The 22,119-nt window shown below is 37.2% G+C and overlaps 1 protein-coding gene across 1 annotated transcript in view; it reads left to right on the top strand.

Annotated features, from left to right (window-relative positions):
• The window catches only part of LOC145662983 (uncharacterized), an 89,033-nt gene that overhangs the window by 33,753 nt on the left and 33,161 nt on the right, over positions 1-22,119 (top strand). Inside the window, exons 2-4 of the mRNA XM_081729078.1 lie at positions 5,821-6,000; positions 20,544-20,695; positions 21,573-21,933. Coding sequence (XP_081585204.1) covers positions 5,821-6,000; positions 20,544-20,695; positions 21,573-21,933 — 693 coding nt within the window. The remainder of the gene's footprint in view (positions 1-5,820; positions 6,001-20,543; positions 20,696-21,572; positions 21,934-22,119) is intronic.

The following is a 22,119-nucleotide window of genomic DNA, read 5'->3' on the forward strand; positions in this document are numbered from 1 at the left end:
AAACAAAAGAAAAATGACTGACAATTCAACGAATAGACAACATATCAAACACATTCTTTAATCGCGAGAAAAGTATGGTATGTGACTGACTCTGTGAAAACCAAAAGCAGCCATAACTTCATTATGGTAAATGTTAAAGCAAAAATAAACACAGCATTGAATTTCTGAGAAAATTTCAGGTGAAATCTTTCAGTTTAACGTCCCACGAATATGCCCTTTAGGCTAAGACAGATGGAGGATTAAAGCAAGTGAATGATGATGAATTATTAAACGCTTGCAGGGATATGGCTTTAGAAGTAAATGCAGAGAAAACTAAATACATGGAAGTGCGTCGGGACCGTAATACAGCAAATTATAGATTAAAATATTAAATAATACTTTTGATAAAGTGAATTGTTTCAAATATCTAGGATCAATATTAACAGAGGAAAATCATATCCACGAGAAAATTAAATGTCGACTAAAAGCAGGGAATTCGTGTTACTATTTGGTTCAAAATCTCTTGTTGTCGCGAATTCTGTCGAGGAATTTAAAGCTTATAATATATAAATCGATAATCATGCCTGTTGTTCTATATGGATGCGAAACATGGTCGCTTACACTGAGGGAAGAACCATAGACTGAAAGTATTTGAGAACAAAATCCTGAGAAGAATATTCGGACCCAAAAGGAACGGGAATGGGGAATGGCGGAAACTTCATAACGAGGAACTACATAATTTATACGGTTTACCCAACATTGCTAGGTCTAGGAGGCTTAGGTGAGCAGGTCATGTAGCCAGGATGGAAGAAAGTAGAAACGCTTTCAAAGTCTTGAATGGAAGACCAATCGGTAAACGACCATTAGGAAGACCTAGGCGCAGATGAGAGTTCAATATTAAGATGGATCTCGCAGAGATAGGAATACGAAGTAGAAACTGGATCCAATTGGCTGAGGATAGAAGTTAGTGGAGAGCTTTTGTGAACGCGGCATTGAACCTCCGGGTTCCATAAGCCATAGAGTTAGTTAGTTAGTTAGAATGAAGATGGAATAATTGGTGGAATGAGAAAGTGGGAGGAAACGAGAGTAAACCGAGAAAACCCACGGACACAATAGTGTTCATCACAAACTTACTTGACGAGGGATAGAACCAGGGACCCCACAGACCAGAGATAAGCGCTCTAGCACTGAGCCATCGTCCCCCCAGGAAATTTCAGATGAGAACAAGGTATCATAACACATGGTTTCCATTTAAGAAAATGAAAATGAATTCAAAATGGCAAATTTCAAGATGGCGGCGATTGACGTCACGTCCTAACACTTTTTCTGTCACCTATAGGGTTACTTTTGCAATTCTTTTAAAATTCTGCCGTTTATTTGGGTGTTTCCACAATTTGGACCTCGATGTTATTCTCGATGCAGATGTGGATTTAGATAAAAACAATGCAAACATAATACAGATTTGGATGCGATATTTTATATCTGCGCATACCTTTACCTCTGGGATACTAAGGGCTCTTAATAATAATAATAATAATAATAATAATAATAATAATAATAATAATAATAATAATAATAATAATAATAATAATAATAATAATAATAATAATAATAGAGTATGCTTTTAGGAGTATTTCCAATGTAGGAACAAGTATCGTACGGTGCCAAAACATGGACATTTCATATGTTCATGATCTGAAATGAATTGATCGCTTGAAATTCGTATAAATCCTTTTTGAGGCAGGATTAAGACTGACTGTGACCTTCAGTGGTCTTGAACGATTTTTTTTACATAGCCATGACATACATAAATCTTTTCCTCTTTCGTTACGTAACGATTGGTGTTGGGCTTCGCACAATGAGTCAGCAGATTTTCTGAATATAGAATAGGTGCAAGGAGAAAAAGCGTTTGTTTGTATATTCCATGTTAAAATATGAATGAGGAAAATACGTATTGTATCGCACAAACAAACCCACAAACTGTGTAGGTCATCTTGGAACATTATGTCGTCAGTTGTGGGAAACACTTGCAAAAATCCATATTTCATTCCCTTCATCACATACTGCAGCGATTCCCAATCTTTTTCAACTTGCGGCACACTACGGGTGTAACTTGAATTCTCGCGGCACACATAGATATTATTATTATTTGCAAATATAAAATACCACGGTATTTTTTTTTTCTGTGATTACTGATCTCCTTCTCACAGAGATGAAAGCTCGATCACTGGTTTTCCCCTATGTTAATTCATTATGCTTATTTTTTATTCTAATTTTAAAATAGAAAACAATTGCAATGAAATATAGGACTCAGATTCTAAAAAATACGCTTTCTTTTTCGAAAACTGTATCCAACTTTTCACTAAAAACGAAGATCACTAAATAACAAACGAACAAACAAATGTCCTGTACTTTTAACTTTACTGTTTTAACCAAAACCGGTGCATATTATTGCAATCACACAGCTTGCGATGTGTCGAAGTCAAAACACAGCTGTTGAACAAAGTGTTGTTCTGTCATTCACGTGCGAATGAGTGTTCTATGAACGTTCACTTGACGCGTATCGTACAAGTGCTTCCATTTCTCGGTCTTAGTATGACTCTCAATTGAAGCGTAACATAGCAGCTAACCGTGGAAATGTGTACGAGTATTACAATTACAGTATTTTTTTCCATGGTAGAAATTCATAGTAATGTGAAAACAAAATTATACATTTTTTCCTGTCTTGCAATTTGGTTGCTATAGAATTAATAATTTTGTTTCGATTTCCTCGCGGCACACCAGCGGTCCATTCGCGGCACACCAGTGTGCCGCGGCACACCGGTTGGGAAACGCTGACATACTGTATTAAATGTCACAACGCAAAATGCAACTTTTACAAATGCCTTCAAGGATAGGATGAAACACTGCATTATATTTTGAAATTAGATTTATTTATTGTGTATATGTGGTTAGTTTAAACTTCTATTTAAAGAACGATTTTCTAATGTTGTGCGATATTTCACTCACTTTTTTCAAAGATCGAAATATAAAAGTCGATAAAAGGTACCAATAATATATCGATAACTTTGGATTCGGCGATATTTGGATTTTTCAATATTTCAATATTTTGCGGTTTTCCATATTTTCCATTTTCTTATGAAGTTATGTTTCATGTTGCCATAAAGAAAAAAAAAACGCGTTTTTCGGTTGAAATTTAATCATAATGTGTTCCTGAGGTCCCAAATAGTGTTTTCAGATAATTTCAGACCAGACCAGCAAGGGGAGGACGAGGCAGTTGATGCATATTTCCTAAGAAAACTACGAGCAATTCGATAAATCATGCCAGAGGCTACAGAAGTACAGAAGATTAAGGAAGCTTGAGAAATACGGATGCGTATATATATATATATATATATATATATATATATATATATATATATATATATATATATATACGCATCCGTATTTCTCAAGCTTCCTTAATCTTCTTATATATATATATATATATTGCAAAAAAATTGCTCTGGAAATCACTCCAGAATACACAGGCTTTACAAACTCGCCTCCACTCGTTAGAAGCTGTACAGGATTTGATGAGGAAACAAAATTACGTAGAAATATCTCAAGCTATACATTCCTTGTACGGCCAACCCTCCCTTACTCCAACACAATTACCAAGTAAAACTTATAATTTTTTATCCCTTTGCAATCACATCAAGCCATTACTCCCGTTCAACAATCTATTACTCTCGTACAAACACCCATTTCCTCCATGCAAAGACCCCAAGTTACGAATTTACCTTTTCAATCATCACAACCTTCTATACAGTATCACCTCATCACTTCGTGTATTATCAGTGCTTTCAGTATCATACAACTAGTGTTACCAGTATTTTTAGTGAGTGCTTTCCATTTTAAAAGTAATCTTTCAGATTATTTTTCCCTACAAGGGGGCGCAATATCCCCTTACATTTATAAACATGTACTTCACCACAAGGATCACAAGCAGCTGACAGATGCCATCTTACGAAGAAATACGAGGAGGACACGAAGAGTTATGAAGAGACTCCTACAATCCCTCACAGACTCTGTATCAAAATCGGCTATAAAAGAGCACGTCAAGGGACAGAATATACCAGTTCTAGGTGATCAATTCCTACCTTTCTCGCAAAACTGTTCTGGGCAGGACAGATTCCCTAACCTTAGCTGTCTCCACGCCAGGAGATATTAACCCATCTTTTGAGCTGCTTGTGCAAGAGTTCCTTTACGTCTTTGCGCTCTGGACTGGGCAGAAGACACCATCCTACTTACACGCTGCTCTGGACAGGAGGTTCCTTTCCGTCTTCATGCTGGATTCAGCAGGAGACTCCATTCCACCTCTGCGCTGCTCTGGGCAAGAGGTTCCTTTCTGTCTTCATGCTGGATTCAGCAGGAGACTCCATTCCACCTCTGCGCTGCTCTGGGCAAGAGGTTCCATTCTGTCTTCATGCTGGATTCAGTAGAAGACTCCATTCCACCTCTGGGCTGCTCTGGGCAAGAGGTTCCTTTCCGTCTTTATGCTGGATTCAGCAGGAGACTCCATTCCACCTCTGCGCTGCTCTGGGCAAGAGTTTCCTTTCTGTCTTCGCGCTGCTATGGACAGGAGACTCCTACATGTAATTAACAACCATAAGACCTCGGCGCTGCTCTGGGCAGAAGGTCCAAACCCAAGACAAAGGATTATTAATAAAGACATCTACTTATTTCTAGTACTATGTATGTAAACCTGTGTACAGCTTTTTATAATAAAAGGCGAGGGAAAAGGAAAGCCAGTACTACTTCTCTACCATACATTACCATATTGTATTTAAATATGGAGCTTTAAACCTTGATTCTTACCAAACTTCTGTACCACAGTTTCTTCTTCTGTACATCAATACATTTATGAACGAAGACGGTTTACTGATACTGCATTCGCTTCAAAGTATAGACTTAGTTACTTACTTACTTACTTACTTACTACTACTACTACTACTACTACTACTACTACTACTACTACTACTACTACTACTACTTATTATTATTATTATTATTATTATTATTATTATTATTATTATTATTTCTTCACATTTCCGAACCGAATCTAAAAGAAAACCATCAGTAGGCCTATTTTAACTTTTAATATTTTCATATTTTGAATTGAAATACAAAGAGCACTCAAAATATTGTCTCCTGGAATATTTCATAGTATAACATTCCTTACATATCAGTTGAATGCTTATTCGTAATAGTCGTAAGTGAGAAAGACAGATTACATATGTGGATCCCCTTTTCCTTACTACAATCTTGGGTTTGAGACTCAAAGAAAAATAATGCTGGAAGTTATGCATTTGATATATTTTGAGTCTTAAGAGTAGAACACGTGTTGTGCCTTTTGTTTCAAGATCCATACAAACTAATTTAGGAATAGTCGTTTCCGATATTCTTATATATTTTTAGACCTAGGACATGTAAAATGACTTTTCCATTGCCGCTAATCAGGTTTTTTTTTTTTTTCGAATCAATAAAAATAATGTGAGCAAACAGTGACGACGTTAGAATGAGCAAGGAGGGTAAGTGTTCCCAAAATGCCTGACCTGCTCCTACCAGCGTATCTTGAATTGTAATTTGAAGTAATATAAAAGTATTATTTTCGGGATAAAAAATATATATAACTGCCCCTGCTTGCTACACCCTCAAGAAATTAAAGCTAGTGTCGTCACTGCTAGCAAACATCGATCTCAAATGTACTTTATATAGTAAAGAACAGCTTTGACTGGAACAAGTCTGTTCTTGGTGCTTATTTGTGGCTAATCTTATTATTTTTTATTTATTTTGAAGGACAAAGCTCAGTATGTAGTCTTCCGCCTCAGAGGTCTCTTATTACCTGCCTGGCTTTCATCCCAAAATTCACTTATGACTCTGCAGCAGGACAATGTAAACGGTACATATATGGAGGATGTGGAGGAACAGCTAATCTGTTTGACACACTTGAAGACTGCCAAGCGGAATGTGAAGGAGGTAAGTTATGCTAACTTGAATTGTACATTATACAAATTGTTCTTTTTGACTTGCGGCTGAAAGAGCGGCGCAATAAGTATCGGAAAGTGATGTACACATTGACCGAGAGACAGGCCCGTAGCCAGCTCGAAAATGTAGGGGGGCCGGTGAAAGTTAGGGGGGACCCGATCCAAAAATATTATAGTTCATCCCATATTATAGTTCATTTGCAAGCCTATTATGAAAATTTTAGAGGGAGGCAGTAAAAATTTAGGGGGCCCGGCTCCCTAGACCCCCTGGAACGGACCTGCCGAGAGAACTACTCGGTTAGGGTCGGCAAAAAATAGAATTGGCAAATAATGCTTAACATCCAGACAAACCTCTTCTATAAAGTTATTTGTTAATTAAAATTACTTGAAAATAATATATTTTATCCTTTGCCTTTTTTTCATGCAGAAGGCCGAGAGAACAATTCTGTTGAAACATATACGCCTCGAAATTCCTGGGCGCCAGGTCGTCATGGCGACTGGAAATACGAGTCTGGCGCCTAGCTGATTTAAAGTCAAAACATTTACGATTATGTATAAAATTGGTCGCCAGGTCACCATTGCCGAATAGATGTTTTAGCTTGGAATAAACATTTGCATAAATTGCATGTGTGAGAGAAGAAAATGGCGACCAAGCTCTCTGATCTGGCTACTAGATTCAGATCTGAAATTTCATGTTCTGCCCATAATATATAGTAAATAATTATATAGATGTAATTACACATACTGGCCTGGAATACACCGGAACAAACGATACCGAAGTACAAACTTAATTTATCCATTTCATTCGAAAGAACAGCAAAGATATTTAAATTGAAAAACGTATTTCACATTCCATACTTCGATGAAGGGTTGGTAATTTAGTCCTTCTCGCACTGCTGTGCATTAATATCTGCTGAATTTAACACGTTATTATTTATTATTAAAATATTTTTATTAAATATTTCCGGTCCAATTCCAAGGAGAGATTTTAAAATTTGGGGTGTACATTAGATTCGATGGCAGATGAAGTATGTGTAAATACGGTACATTAGGAATCCCAAATCTTATGAATCACTAATCTTAAAAATAATTTAAAATTGTACACGTGATTTCGCGTAGCGTAGTCGCTAACGACTTCGCCTTTGATGCGATCAGTCCCAGATTCGATTTCTGATGGAGACACTCGGTCGATAAAGTGTAATAAACTTTTCACGCCATCCACTCTGAATGAGGTTTTTCCTGAGTTTTCCTCGTTCACGTAGGCTAATGCCAGGATGGTACCGAACATAAGGTCCCAGGCCTCTTCCTTCCTTGCCCCCTTCCCCGGATAGTTTGTTCGCCGAGAAGAGTCATGCCTCATACGTGGCGGGCTTAAAGTGCCAGTAGTCCCCAGAAATATAACAAGTAAAACAACAATTGCACAATACCGATTCAAATTAAACTATATCAATAACATAACTATATCAATAGCATAATGAATAAAGCTAAAGAAACATTAACTTTATGTTCTCATATTATCTAATTTTCGCGTACATGTGCGCGACGCAATATATTAAATAATTTCATGAGAAGACAAAAGAAATAATGATGAATGAGGAAAACAAATCAGCTCACAATGATTCTTCGTGGTTATTATGTATCAAGGTACAAAAAGCATCATAAAATAAATTAACACTTTTTGTTCTGGTAGCACTGTTTAAAATCTTTCTATCTCTTACAAGTTATAAATAGTGCTGAAGTCCCCTATTGATAATGATGCTTGACTTAACGGTCCTCACTCTAGTACATATGGACGCACTAAGTTTAATTTATTGGAATTGGCCAGAAACCATGTTTAAATTTACTTCAAATTCTTGATTTCTTATCAATAACAAACCAAGGAATCATAAACTGATGTATGAATATAGCAATTTACTTTTAATAGTTGACATTTCAATAGCAATTTTATTTATTCTCTAATATGGCATGAGCTAACTTCTTTATTTCATAAAAGCATAATATATCGCGTGGAATTTATAAAAAAAAATATCTCATAACATATATTAATTTCTGTTACTGTACATTTTGAGGAATATACGAGCCAATAATGGATTTATCGATTTCAGAAAAAAAATCATAATATTTAGCAAATTATTAGGGTCATTCAGGGAGATCTCGACATTTTTAAGGTCTGGCAAAGCTAGTGATCGTACATGCACGCGAAAAGAAACCTTCAATACGTGGAAGGTTAGTGTTGGTTCTCAGTGACAAGTTACATATGCAGAGGAGTGAATTTTGCCTCTTGCAAAGGAAGCAGAAGCCTCTAAAATAGGTACATAGAGTTTTAAGAAAAAATATCCATGTTATAAGTTTCAGTAAGTCAAAAACTAAGGTATATCGGGAATATATGTTGACAAGAGTATACCATCTGCATGCGTGTGTGTTAAGCTGACACACATTGCTTGTTACAGTAACAACTCGTGCCAGCTTTTGTTGATCAATGCATTTAGGGGATAAATCAACAGTGATTGTAGGGAGTTTTCGACATGTAGTTCCTTTGTTATAAGGAAATCATTAGACAGAAGGACTACCGTCTGGTTCATCTTAATTTATACATCATAGGTTTAGGTTACATAACAAACACACTTTCTCAGCTTCTGTGTCATTTACTCCGGTATAAGCCTAATGGTAAAGTACCTTTAGTTTCAGATTAGCACAGTACATGTGTCAAAGATCCTGATATATTAAAGAAGGCCTCTAATGCTCCCACTACACAGTACTCAAAATTGTCAATTCTTAATATATCTTTCTTCCGCAATTTGAAAATCAATTTCAACTTACTTTACGGCAAAAAGAAGACTATGAGAAACTCAGTTTCAGTTGGAAGAAATCAAGCTCTGTTGGATTCTTCGTATATGGATTCCGAAAATGATTGTGTTAAATTGTGATTTTCGATTATTGATTATTATGAATAGTGAAAAATTGAAAGCAATATGTTGCAAAACAGGTTGATAACAAAGTTTGTTATTTACGAGCTTACATAGTTTCAGTGTTATTGTATTTCAACTCAGTTGTACAGAGGTTGTTCAGTCTACATTTGGCCAATTTCGACTTACCTAAAAATTTAGAAGAATCCATGGCGCCAGGTCCGTAAGTGCTCGATGTGTTTACCTTGGTTCCTAACAATAGCCTGACAGAGTAATTTCCACTGTAATAGGCTTCTCTGAAAAACTGGGAGGGGAATCTTGTCCCATTCCCTTTGCATAGCTTTCCAAAGTCCTTCCACAGTTGTCACACGCCGTTTTCCCAAAGCCCGCTTCAGCAATACAAATTCACAATAGTCCACAGGACTTGCATCTGGAGATTTAACAGGTACCTCATTGAAATATATCACCTGTATACCACTTGCCTCCTCCATCTCCCTGTAGAATGCGAGGGACGATCGTGAGGTATGTGATGAGGCCTTGTCCATATGAATGCGCACCAGATTGGCGTCATTTCCGTACATTGTTGGAATCTCATGCTTGTAGATCGGCCGCGTGATATGCTCCTGAAAATACTGCGAATTTATTTTGCAGTTTTCGCCACCCTATGAATCTTCAGTTTACCTCGGTAACAGTAGCCAGTAACGACCATGAGCCCTTGTGGGAAGGATTCTTTACAGACACGGACCCACCTTCTGAAGTTCTTGGCGCCTTTCTCTCGGTACATGATGGCTTTCGGTTTGCCGCAGTAGGAAAGGTAAATCCATGCTTCATCGAGCGTTACGACGTACATCCAACTTTGTTTTGGCAGATGCCGTTGGTACAGCTTCCGGGCGTTACACTTTCGTTCCTTTTCGTGGGCATCCGTGAGAAGATGGCCGCGAGCTTTCATTAATTTTTTGCAGCTTGAGTTGATGGTGTAACGTCCGGCTCATAGTCCCCAAAGACACGTCAAGACGATTAGCCATACACCTTTGTGTTGGCGGAATTTCTTGCATTGCCATTTTGCAAAGTTTCTTCTGCATGGTGGGGGTGGCCTTGGTGCATTCCCTCTTCCTAGGCAACTTCGTTGGTGATCCAAATGGTGGAGGTGCGTTGCCCTTGTACTTTTTAATAACATTTTTTATTCTACTTAAACTGATGTTGCAACCATTCTTCTTGCACTGTTTTCTAATGACAGAAACACTAAAGTGGGCGTCATAAAGAGCCGCAACATAGCCTTCCCAAAACCGGCTTAGTTTGGGCGGCATTTTGGTCACAGAGAGGAAACCCACACATTTTGAAACAAATTTAACACAACACACAACAATGGTCCTGTTTTGTGCGTTATTGTCGTCCGCGCGGAAAAACAACTTCGTTTCCAGAAAGCCACTGCACAACACTGCAGAGCGCCACGAACCAGGTCAGGTGAGTCCATTCTGCCTGGGAGGGGGAAGGAACGAAATCGGCCAAACGTAGGCTGAACAACCTCTGCAATGAATTGCAGCAAAGTTTGCAAGGAAGTCATATGTAGATAGTAGAAACCTTACACTTAGTATTTCATTGCGTTTTATGTTTGTTGTAAAGGACACTGTTTCCAAAGCTGTGAAGGATTTCATTTCTTATATATAGTGTCGACATCTCCCATAATAAGTATTGAGTTCTCCCGCAAGACTTCCCAAATCTACTGATCCGCACCATTCCGTTTATGTGTTCTTGTATTTGCAAGTGCTGCATTCACGGGCAAGATTTTGTTTTATAGCTAGGGCAAGGATTATTGTCAAGTATTATCGCTTTTGCAGAATAAACTTATCATAACTTTCAGAGTAGTGTCGAAATGAAATGAAATCTTTGGGTTTACGTCCCACGGTCATGCCGGCTAGGCTAAAGGAGACGGTGATGATGAGAAATGAATGAAATAGTGGAATGAAGAAAGTGGAAGGAAACGGGATAACCCCGAGAAATCCACGTACACGGTGTTCGTCCACCACGAAGTTAACTTGGCGCGAGCTTGGATCGAACCAGGGACCTCATGCACTAGAGGTGAACCCTCTACCACTAAGCCACCGCGGCCCCATCAGTGTAGTGTCGATTTGTTTCTTAACGTGTCAAAATGTCCCTAAATGACCCTATATAATAAGCACACATTGCATTTACTCAACGTTTAGGTAGATCTATAAGTTTAGGTATATAATTATATAATTTAGGTATATAATTTATAGGTTTAGGAGTTCCTGTACATTCACTTTCATTGTTATTGAAAATATATTCCTTTCTACTGTTTGAAAGATTTTATGTGCGAGACTCCTAATTTTCTTCACTATAAGACTAAAAGCAGTTTTCTGAATATCGATAATGAAGTAACAGATTTTCGAATGTTAATACAAAGAGCTTTCGCGTAATTTCAGCACAGGAATATATTTCTTTTCTACTAGCTCCGTGGTGTTTCTCTGTCGTGTTGATTGGCTGGACGTTAATTTCGTAGGCTTTCCCCGAAAGAAGAATTTTATTTTTTCGAAAAGAAACAACCAGAGGAGAACGAAATTCATACACTTTCTAATGCACAATATTAATCATCACTGCATTTAAATATTGCATTATTAACGAGAATCCAGGATTGAGGTTAAAGTACAGCATGAATATAGATCACTGCTTAACTATATAGATTACTACTAATATAAATGCACAAACTATTTGGTAAATGACTGCAAATGTTAAAATACAAAAATGTCAATACTAAACTCAATTTTTCTTTACACATTACCAGGGTTGGGACTAGTTATGGCTTTTTCCGAGAATGAAGCTCGTTGTCTGATATTCATAGTTAGTTCATAGAAGTACAAGTTAAGCCCTACCGGCATGAGGGGAAGAAGAAACATTTAATGTCCAAACTGACTGCGATTAGTATCGAATCCATGACTTTTGGAGTCGCTGAGATGAATAGTGACAATATTGAAGCTATTCGTGTTCAAATTTAGCGCCCATCGACACGGTGGATGTGAAAAGTAAAATATTCAAATTGACCGAGATTAATGTCGAATCCATAGTTTACGGGGTAAGCTGAGATAAGTAGTAACAATCCCGAAGATCCACCGGTATTGTAACAGAGCGATGCTTGAACAATTGACCGTAGAGATTCAAACTCCGATTAGTGATAATTTTACAGTCTTGTTTTATTACAAGTGTAAGCTCTTTAATCAGTGGAGAGGAAGGTGTGGATCATGGGTCACAGTTGATGACGATGGATTTTGGTGGGTGGTTGGCCAGAGTGAATCATGGTGGTTGGTGAATCGGAGTGGGTCACGGTGGGTGGTGGATTGGAGTGGATCACAGTGGACGGTGGGTCGTGGGATACGGTAGGTCGTGGGTCACGATAGGTGGTGGATCATGGGTCAAGTTTTCTTTGACCACGCCATCTCTGAGCTCCGGAACTATCAATAATGACATAAACACTTACTATTTGCTGGAAGTGCCTGGAACATGTGTAAAATGTTCCGTCTACAAAGAATTCCTTGTAGCCCTCAAGAACAAAACTGAAAAATGTAAACAAATTCTTATCTCTGATTCGTCGAACGCCGTCCACGAAATTTAAAGAGAACTTGAATATCCAATTCCCTTCTATGGGATATTTTCTTTGTTTTCCAATAATCAATTGTCAATAGTTACATAGATTTAAAATATAACATCCTTTTTCTTTGTTAGTAACACATTGAGATATTTGCAATTAAAGATTATGGAATTAGTCAAAGAGCAACTTGACAGCGGTGCAATTTGACAAAAAAAATCACTATTTCCAGTCACTCATTTCGTTGTCGATTCAGATAGATCCGTGGAGTTCAGATTTAGATTTGGGCTCGTGACTTTCGGGGAATAACCACGAGTAGAAAATCATTTCGGGCAAAACCCACGATGGGGAAACTCCAGTTTGGGTAAAAACCCACTCAACCTTTCTATTTCCAATATCAGATAACCCTAGTCTCTTGAGGAAACTTTTAAAAGTATACCATGGTATTTTCGTCTCTTTTGAGGTTCTATACACACAGTAAATATAAATAAGTTTTCAATTGATTTCACAATTAGCCTACTTGTAATGCGAATAGTTTATATTATTATTTTTATTTTCAGCAGGTGCATGAAATTTTGTGATAGCTTCTGTACAAGAAGCAAATAATCACAAGTGATATTCGACTTCTATTTGGTAACACGCTAACTACAAATATTTGACTTCCTACGATCACCGACATGAAGGTAGTAGGAAATTTGAGCAAAACTGAAAATATCCATTAAGAATTTTGCATGTTTTCTTAAGGGGCTCTGGAATACAGATACATTATTACCGCAGAAAATAGAGTAATGAAGCAAATCACCAATATTTACTTCCTCTATGTGCTGTCGTTTGTTGCCGGTTTGAATAAAAGACGTAAAACGATGTTCCGCACAACGTACACAATACACTTACATAACTATGTATTCTTTGTTTCTTTTCAAGCCCATCGCAGTACATAGCACAACTGCTTTCAATAAGGAATGAAGCTGGCTGGATGCAAGGTCCATCTTATACCCCAAAAATGGAAACCTTAGAAGGTTAGGTGTCTTTGTAACGGGTCTTTATGAATTACCAGGAAGTCATTTATATTACGAATATGCTTACTTTATCGTATATCAGCGTTCTCGAAAATTTCGCAGGAGGCAATATGTAGCAGAGTTGCCAACCCCGGAGAACAAAACTGTCGATTTTCGTCTTTAAAATTATCGCATATTAATATATATATATATATATATATATATATATATATATATATATATATATATATATATATATATATACGAGGGCTATCCAGAAAGTAGATTACGTTTTGGAATAAAAAATCAACAAAGTATAGGAAACAAATTTTATTATATACAGATGAAAGCCACACACAAATACTACTTTTCGACATAGTCACCATTCAAATTAAGGCATTTATCGTAGCGATGTACGAGCTTGGAAATTCCTTCGTCGAAAAATTCGGCCGCCTGCGACTTCAACCACTTCGTTACCTCTTCTTGCAGCTGTTCGTCGTCATCAAAACGCTGCATAGCCAGCCACTTCTTCATTGCTGGGAATAGGTGGAAGTCGCTCGGTGCCAGGTCGGGACTGTACGGCGGATGAGGAAACAACTCCCACTGAAAAGATTCAAGAACTTCACGCGTGACATTTGCCGTGTGGGGCCGGGCGTTGTCGTGAATCAACAAGATCTTAGAGCTCAACATTCCTCTGCGCTTGTTTTGAATTGCTCTTCTGAGGTTTTGCAGAGTTTGGCAATACCTTTGAGCGTTTATTGTAGTGCCTCTTTCCAGGAAGTCCACCAAAATCACACCTTTTCTGTCCCAAAAAACAGTCGCCATCATCTTCCTTGCCGACATTGTTTGCATGCATTTCTTGGGTTTTTGGGGAGAACCTGTGTGCCCCCACTGCATTGATTGCAATTTCGTTTCACAGTTCACGTGTTTCACCCATGTTTCGTCACCAGTAACGATGCGATCGAGTAAAGAGTCACCATCCTTATTGTAGGCGTCCAAAAAGTGCAACGCTGCAGCCATTCGCTGATTTTTGTGGTCCTCTGTCAAGATTTTTGGAATCCATCTTGCACAAAACTTGTGGTAACCAAGCTTTTCGCTGATGATTTCGTGCAACAAACTTCGCGAAATTTGTGGAAAACTCAAAGAAAGTTCCGTTATTGTGAACTTTCGATTTTCACGGACTTTAACATCGACTTTTTCGACAAGTTCGGCAGTCACTTTGCTGGGTCTCCCACTTCGATCTTCGTCGTGAACATTGGTTCGGCCATTTTTAAATCTTATGACCCACTGTCGCACTCCACCTTCAGTGATAATGTTGTCCCCATACACTTCACACAGCTGCCGATAGATTTCTATCGGTTTACAGTTTTTTGCTGTCAGAAACCTTATTACTGCACGCACCTCGCAGCTCGCGGGATTTTCAATTAACGCAGACATTTCAAACCGTCACAGTATCTTAACGGAGCACAGCACGAACCTCTCACTAGCACGGCTAGATGCCGACTGAGCTGCGCAACGCTCTGACCCCAAGATGGCCGCGCTAGCCCCGCCCCTAGCGGACACAGACGAAAACGTAATCTACTTTCTGGATAGCCCTCGTATATATATATATATATATATATATATATATATATATATATATATATATATATATATATATAATATGATATACACGTTATTCACGTGATAATTGTAGAAGCACATATAATACTACTAATTATAGCAATACTATATAATAAACTTATCAAGCGATCTTCAGTTTCGAAATGGTGGCTCAGTGGTAGAGCTCTTATCTCTGGTGCGTGGGGTCCGTGGTTCGATCTCCGGGCAGTTAAGTTTGTAGTGAACAATATCGTGTCCGTGAGTTTTCTCGGGGTACTCTCGTTTCGTCCCGCTTTCTCATTCCACCAATTCTTCCATCATCATTCACTTGCCTTAACCGTCGTTCCCTTAGCCAAAGGCGCATAATCGTGGGACGTTAAACTGAAAAATTTAATTTCATTTCATTTTTCAGTTTTGAATTCAAAATCGACGTCACTGTAATCACCATTTTTTAAACATTTCTCTAAACAACAATATTTCCACCCCTCGTAAACGTAATTGAATTTAAAGAATGGTTGTAGAGTTACTATTTGCCAATTTTCAAATCGTTATTGATTTATTTTAGCGACAATGACGGTTAAAAACCTCAGTATTTGTGTTTTATAATTGTTTAATGCAGGGGTAAAAGTGGGTCTGAAAAGGTAGGGGGACGCATGACGTCACACCGTCCCCCTTGCCTATCTTTGCCCATTGTAATATTTTAGGAAGTGGGGTGATAGTTTATAGAGGTGGGGGCTATACGTCCCCCTCGTTCCCCCATGCCTTTACCCCTGGTTTAATGCATATCTATAATTTATTTGCACATTCAAAAACTAAAAGAAAGGTTGCGTTCTAAATATCACTGGTATACAAATTTTGATCAAGGTCGTGCTTATGTTGGTTTTTCGTCGGTTTCTTAATGATTTGCACCCGCTGAACACGAATATGGCAGTTATTTTTCCGTAATGTCAAAATTTGTGATGATATAAGCATATCAGATTTTATTAAAACAGTAACATATTATACAATTGTATCTTATGAGAACATTGAACTACAAGCATAACACAATCATTGTAGTCGTGCTTCTGTTGATTTTTCATTGTTTTCTTAATAATTTGCACCCGCTGAACACGAGTATGGCAGTTATTTTCCCGTAATGTCATAATTTGTAATGATATAAGCATATTAAATTTTACTCAAACAGTAATATATTATACAATTGTGTCTTAGAGGAACATTGAACTACAAACATAACACACACATTTTAGACATCAACTTTTTGGGTAACAAAAATCTGCATAATACCTAAATACCAAAATATATGAATATTATATTTATAAAAAAATATACAAAAGTACTTGAGATTGGAGGAAAGTGTTCATCAGGTACTGGAATTACATAATCAAAAGTAAGGTTAGTGGTTCTCTTTCTTTTGTGGGAAACGTTCACTTCGTCACGGATTATCCTCCAAATATAATACCCCATCATGGCACAGTCCCACCTTCCTTGGTATCTGCTTTCCATTACTTGAATGTCCTTATGGAAACGTTCCCCTGCTCTTCGCTAATATCTCCTAAATTCTCCCTAAAGAAATCCAAATGTGAATGAAACATAATTTTAAAGACATTCTACATCACAATGCTCGATATTGATCAATGAGTGTCTTAACTTGGTGATCAAACGCTTCACTTCGGTTATGTACGAGAAATCCCGTCACCAATTTGTGAAAGGCCTCCCATGCGTTTCTTTCCAACTCCGTCATTTTTTGTTTAAGTGTAGCACTATAAGCATGACATGAATCTGAGGCCCTGTGAAAATGCCAGCCAGAACTTTTGCCTCTGATAAAGCTAGAAACATTTGTTTGATTCATTGTAGGGCAGACCCAGAGCTTTCACAAATTGTTTTGCCAATCCCAGCTTAATACGTAATGTTGGCATGAGAATCTTCTCCCTGGGCAGTAATGCTTTATTTATCACATGTGTTCCTGGAATAAGCTCCGTTCTTTCAGGCCACACGGTTTGATCATAATGCTGGTTAGTTGTCCGACTGTCACACAGACATAGAAAGCAGGAATATTTAATATAACCACTTTGCAACCCAAGAGGAAAACCAATAATTTTGAAATCCCCACACACGTCCCATTGATGTTCCTCATATTTAGTTTTCTCCAACATCAGCTTCACACTTGAATAACTCTATTTAATCAATTTACAATTCTGCTATGTATGTTTAGAATCTATATTCTCTGTTTCCTACTCCGAACAATTATCTTTAATAACAAATGCGATACCACTAGCGAGTATCGAAATAAAAGCATGCAAATTGCTATGCATAAATCAGTATAGGAGAAAAATAAAACATGCTTATATCACTGAAAATATTGACACTACATAAAAATAAATGCCAGGTTCGTGTTCAGGGGGTCAAAATACATAAAAATTCATCAAGAAATAATAATAAGCAAAATTTTGTATACCAGTGTATTAGCTATCATATATTCACCTATTATTGCAAAGTCATCATTAAGGCTTAAATTATCGTATATCACGATAAATTATCGTATGCTTGACAAGCCTGATCTGTACTATAATATGAAAGAATGAAAGTGACTTATTAATAGACGCTCAGGCGATACTGATATATTTAAAACGTTCCGTAGGTTTTGCCCATTCTTCGACTTTCTCCGTCGAGCTTCGTCCTGAACTCTTTTCTACTTGTAGCTATTCCCGTCAGTCTAGGGTGACCATATTACTGACTTGAAAAAAGAGGACGTTTTCTAAAATAACGTGGACCGAAATAATATATACCTATATAATTACTGTATACTGAAAATAGCTTGTTGCAAATTTAAGGCATCGCCTATGATGGTTTCAAGTTGATGAGGTGGTTCTAAGACTAAGGAATATCGCATACTATCATACCGTGAAATGGACATTTATATAGTCTATAATGTAGACAGATATTCTGAGAGCTTTAAGAAATATTTATAAATTTTAACATATCGCAATCCTATTAAATGCACAAACATGTTGATTCAAAGCTCTACAACCTACCTACTTACTTCTGATAAACACAATGTTGCCACGTAAATGGAAGAAAAATAAAAACGGTCTTACGTTTTCCTTATATTATTAAATACGATAGGTCAGCTTGACCTTTCATGTTAATAGGCAGAATAAGTTTCTTAAACTTATTTTTATAAGAAAAGATTGGAATTTTGCTATTATTGTCAAAAATCAGATAAAAATAATTTGTTTCATGTATTATGTGATGGTTCATAAAGGAACCCGAAAAAAGAGGACACTTGACTATTTTCTACAAAATCCCCCCGGACGCCTTCTTAAGAGTTTGAAAAAGAGGACATGTACGGGTAAAAGAGGACGTCTGGTCACCCTACGTAAGACTAAAGATGATGATCTGCTTTATCTGAATCGGGAACAAAACAACAAAACAAAACAAAACCAAAGAAGGTGAGAAGATATTTGAATTGATTTATTCTCAATCTTCAACTGAAACAAAGAGATACCGCATAAATAAACAAACAAACAAACAAAAAGTGTATATTACATTTCAGACAAGGAGCTAATTACATTTAATATCGCAATATGCCCATGTCAGAACCATTGACGAAATAGTAAAGTCGGCACAAAATCATTTATTCATGCTGAAAATGGAATTCTCACCTACACTACACCCACATCAGTAGCCCTGGAATTTTTCACTCCACACCCTGCAAATCGTCGGGAGACCCTATGCACTATACAAACCACAAGAGGCGTTTATTATGAAGTCCGTAGTTAGGATGATGGAAACCATAGTTTGCTCGTATCATCCTCTAATAATTTGAACAAAAATGGTAGATTTAATGGAAAATATGAGCAAGTTCTATCTCTTCGTTATTCTCATGATTGAACCATTTATTTATTTTTGTAAGAATTCGAAGATTCATTTGTGCGATATCTAAATATGAAATTTAGAACTAAACAAACACACAGAAGAAAGGAGAGGAACGGGCAAAATCTTCAGAAACTAGGCCTATTAATTGGTACACACTCAACATAGGACGGCTGCCCTCTATACTACTGACTTTAGTACTGATTTTGAAACTCAGTATTTGTTCATATAAAAGTAAAGTTATATTCAAATTGCCCCTTCCCCTCTGAAAATTATCTCGGGCCCCCTCTTAGTGTTCTGACTGCGGACTTGATCCATGGTCACATTAATCGGATTTACGAGAGAAACTATTGTAATTACTAAGCCCTTTTACCCGACCTTAATCCGAGATTTCGTTTTTCATTTATGGCCCGACTTGTCTTTTCGCAGGCTCTGAAATAGTGTTGTCCGCGAGAAGAGACTAGAAATAGAGTTCTAATTTCGATTCTTGAAGAAGAATTTTTTCTCGTCTCATGGATAACGCTACTCTGAAATGACCTTTATATATATTGACCTTTATATATATATATATATATATATATATATATATATATATATATATATATATATATATATAATGAACTTTAAAAACCCATAGCTCCAAAACTATGGGACCTACCGTAGTCGAGGTCAAGACTTCACTCAGAAACTAGTATGTTCCCCATCAAATTTCCAAGTTTCAGAATCTTGCGGTACTTCTGCAACAATTTTTATAGGGGCAGTTGGTGAATACTTTAAATTATATGCCCATAGCCAAACTTTCTCTATAAAAATTGTTCCGTGAGTACCTTAGGATTCTGAAACATAGATTTTTGGATAGTACACACATTAGTTCCTAAGTGAAGTCTTGAACCGACTACGATAGGTCCCATAGTTTTGGAGCTATGGACCTTTAAAGTTAATTTTTTTGAAGTTTTCGGCAGCCTATAACTCCGAAAGGAAGCATTTGTGCATCCAAGTTGGTCTATACTTGTTGTCTTATCTTGGTGTCAGAAATCACCTCCCAAAGTGATATATATATACAGGCGCGGATCCAAGGGAGTCTATAGGAGCTATAGCCTCCCCCTTGACGCTCAGGTATACACTGCATAAAATGGGCTTCAATCCTGTTTTAAACTGGATAAAGCTGCAAACTATAGTTTAGTCCCGCCCTGGATCATATCCCGGATCCGCCACTGTATGTATACAGGGTGACCCAAAAGTAGGTATACAGTACCGTTCTGATCAGCTCATTGCATTTTATATAATTTCTTATTATTATCCATCAGGTAGACTTAGTTTCTTTATTATTTGTTCTTAATGTGTTTTCACTTACATCTTAAGCTCAGAAGAGCCGAAGCAAATAAACCCATAAACTAGAATGTTATACTTGATCAATACAGGGGTGTATACCTACTTTTGGGCCATCCTGTATATAGATATACAGCGTTGTTTAGGTATGTTTGTAGGTAAGGATATGAACATAAATGAAGGATATAACGAAACTGAAATTTTCACATTATTTTTTTTTTTTCAGGTCGTATTAGCCGTAGCCACTCTCAGTTGGAGAATATTAAACAACTAAATGTAGATAGACTTAACCGCCGTGAACGAGAAGAGGATCCATGCTCATTACCCGTTGAAATAGGAAGATGCCTGGCTGCAATAGTACGATATGCTTTCCATAAGGTAAGAATCTGACCAAGAATAAAAAATTATTATCAACTTAGTTTATGACCAAGGTAAATAGTGTTCTATTGAATAAGGTAGAAATAGTGTAAGTGTAGTCTGCGAGATTTAACCCTTTCACTGCGTAAATCGACTTTTGTAGACGTAAAGAAAATTTCCCTAAGCAGTGAATGCCGACTATAATCAATGTTTAATTTTTATTTTTGGGGTTCGTATCTTGGACTTGTCGAGAGTAATCGCCAAAGATGTTCCGTGCGATTTTTTGCATTCTGTTTTCGATAAACATATAAGAGAGATATGATCTTTCTTTCATCTGTAATGTTAGGAGCGATCCCAATTTTGTCGAACCCTAGAAACAAATTAATTAAAATTTACTTTGTAATCAATAAACAGGTCTAGTTAATTGAAATAGAAACTTTTAAATAGCGTAAAGCTGAAACTGTTAAATCGACAATACACTTAAAATGTATAGTAGAAAATAATAAGGATAAAATGTGGGGGAATTTCCATGTGTTATGTACGACGAGCAACTGATTTTAGGACACGAAATAGAACAACGCATCATGCAGTGTTGGAAGTTTCTATTGGCACGCGCTAACCGTTTTGGACAAATACAGCTGGTACATTGTTGTTGACAAACTGTCAACACATGTTTTTAATTTGCCGGTACGAAGTTCAAGATATTCCCAAGTGACGAACTTACTTGTAGAGGAAATATTTATATCACTTGTAATAAAACCCTTGTATAGCAACTAAATACTATCCTAAGTAAGAAATTAAACCATCATGTAATATTATTTGGTGTATTGTTTTTTTTTTTTTTTTTTTTTTTGCACTAGTTGACTATAATTCTTAAAATCTATATTTTATCTTGTAGGAAATAAACAGTTGTAAACCTTTCGTGTATGGTGGATGTGGAGGCAACGACAATAATTTCGAAAACTTTGATGAGTGCCAGAAAAGGTGTGGTGGCAGGAATCCTTCTGAAAGTGGACCAGCTGGAGAAGAGGAGTCACGAATAATTCCTGAAACTCCTGAAGACATCCCCAGCAACGTAGGGACTGAAAGTGTTGGAGAAGAAAGTGAACATAGTGTTGCTCCATCTGCAGTCCCTGAAATTGTACATGACGTAGCTCCATCAGAAGAAGTTCCTCATGAATCTGCTGGTGGCGAATCTGCAGCACATCCCCCGCCTGAACAACCGTTACCTCCATCTAACCCAGATTTACATCCAGTTGGTAAGTAATATATATAGGGCTATTGTAAATGAGCTTCCGAGTTCAAAGTTTAATAATTCTCTTTTATTTATTCACAATGTCATGCAAATGGAAGAAAAACTCAAATAGTTTCGGTGGCTGGCAAATCTGATGTTTAGTTACGAGTTCCGCTGCTAGGGCAACAGAAAATCAAGATGGCAGAAAACG

The sequence above is a fragment of the Thermobia domestica genome, chromosome 10, assembly GCF_964235325.1.
Source record: "Thermobia domestica chromosome 10, izTheDome1.hap1.1, whole genome shotgun sequence".
Lineage (NCBI taxonomy): Eukaryota > Metazoa > Arthropoda > Insecta > Zygentoma > Lepismatidae > Thermobia > Thermobia domestica.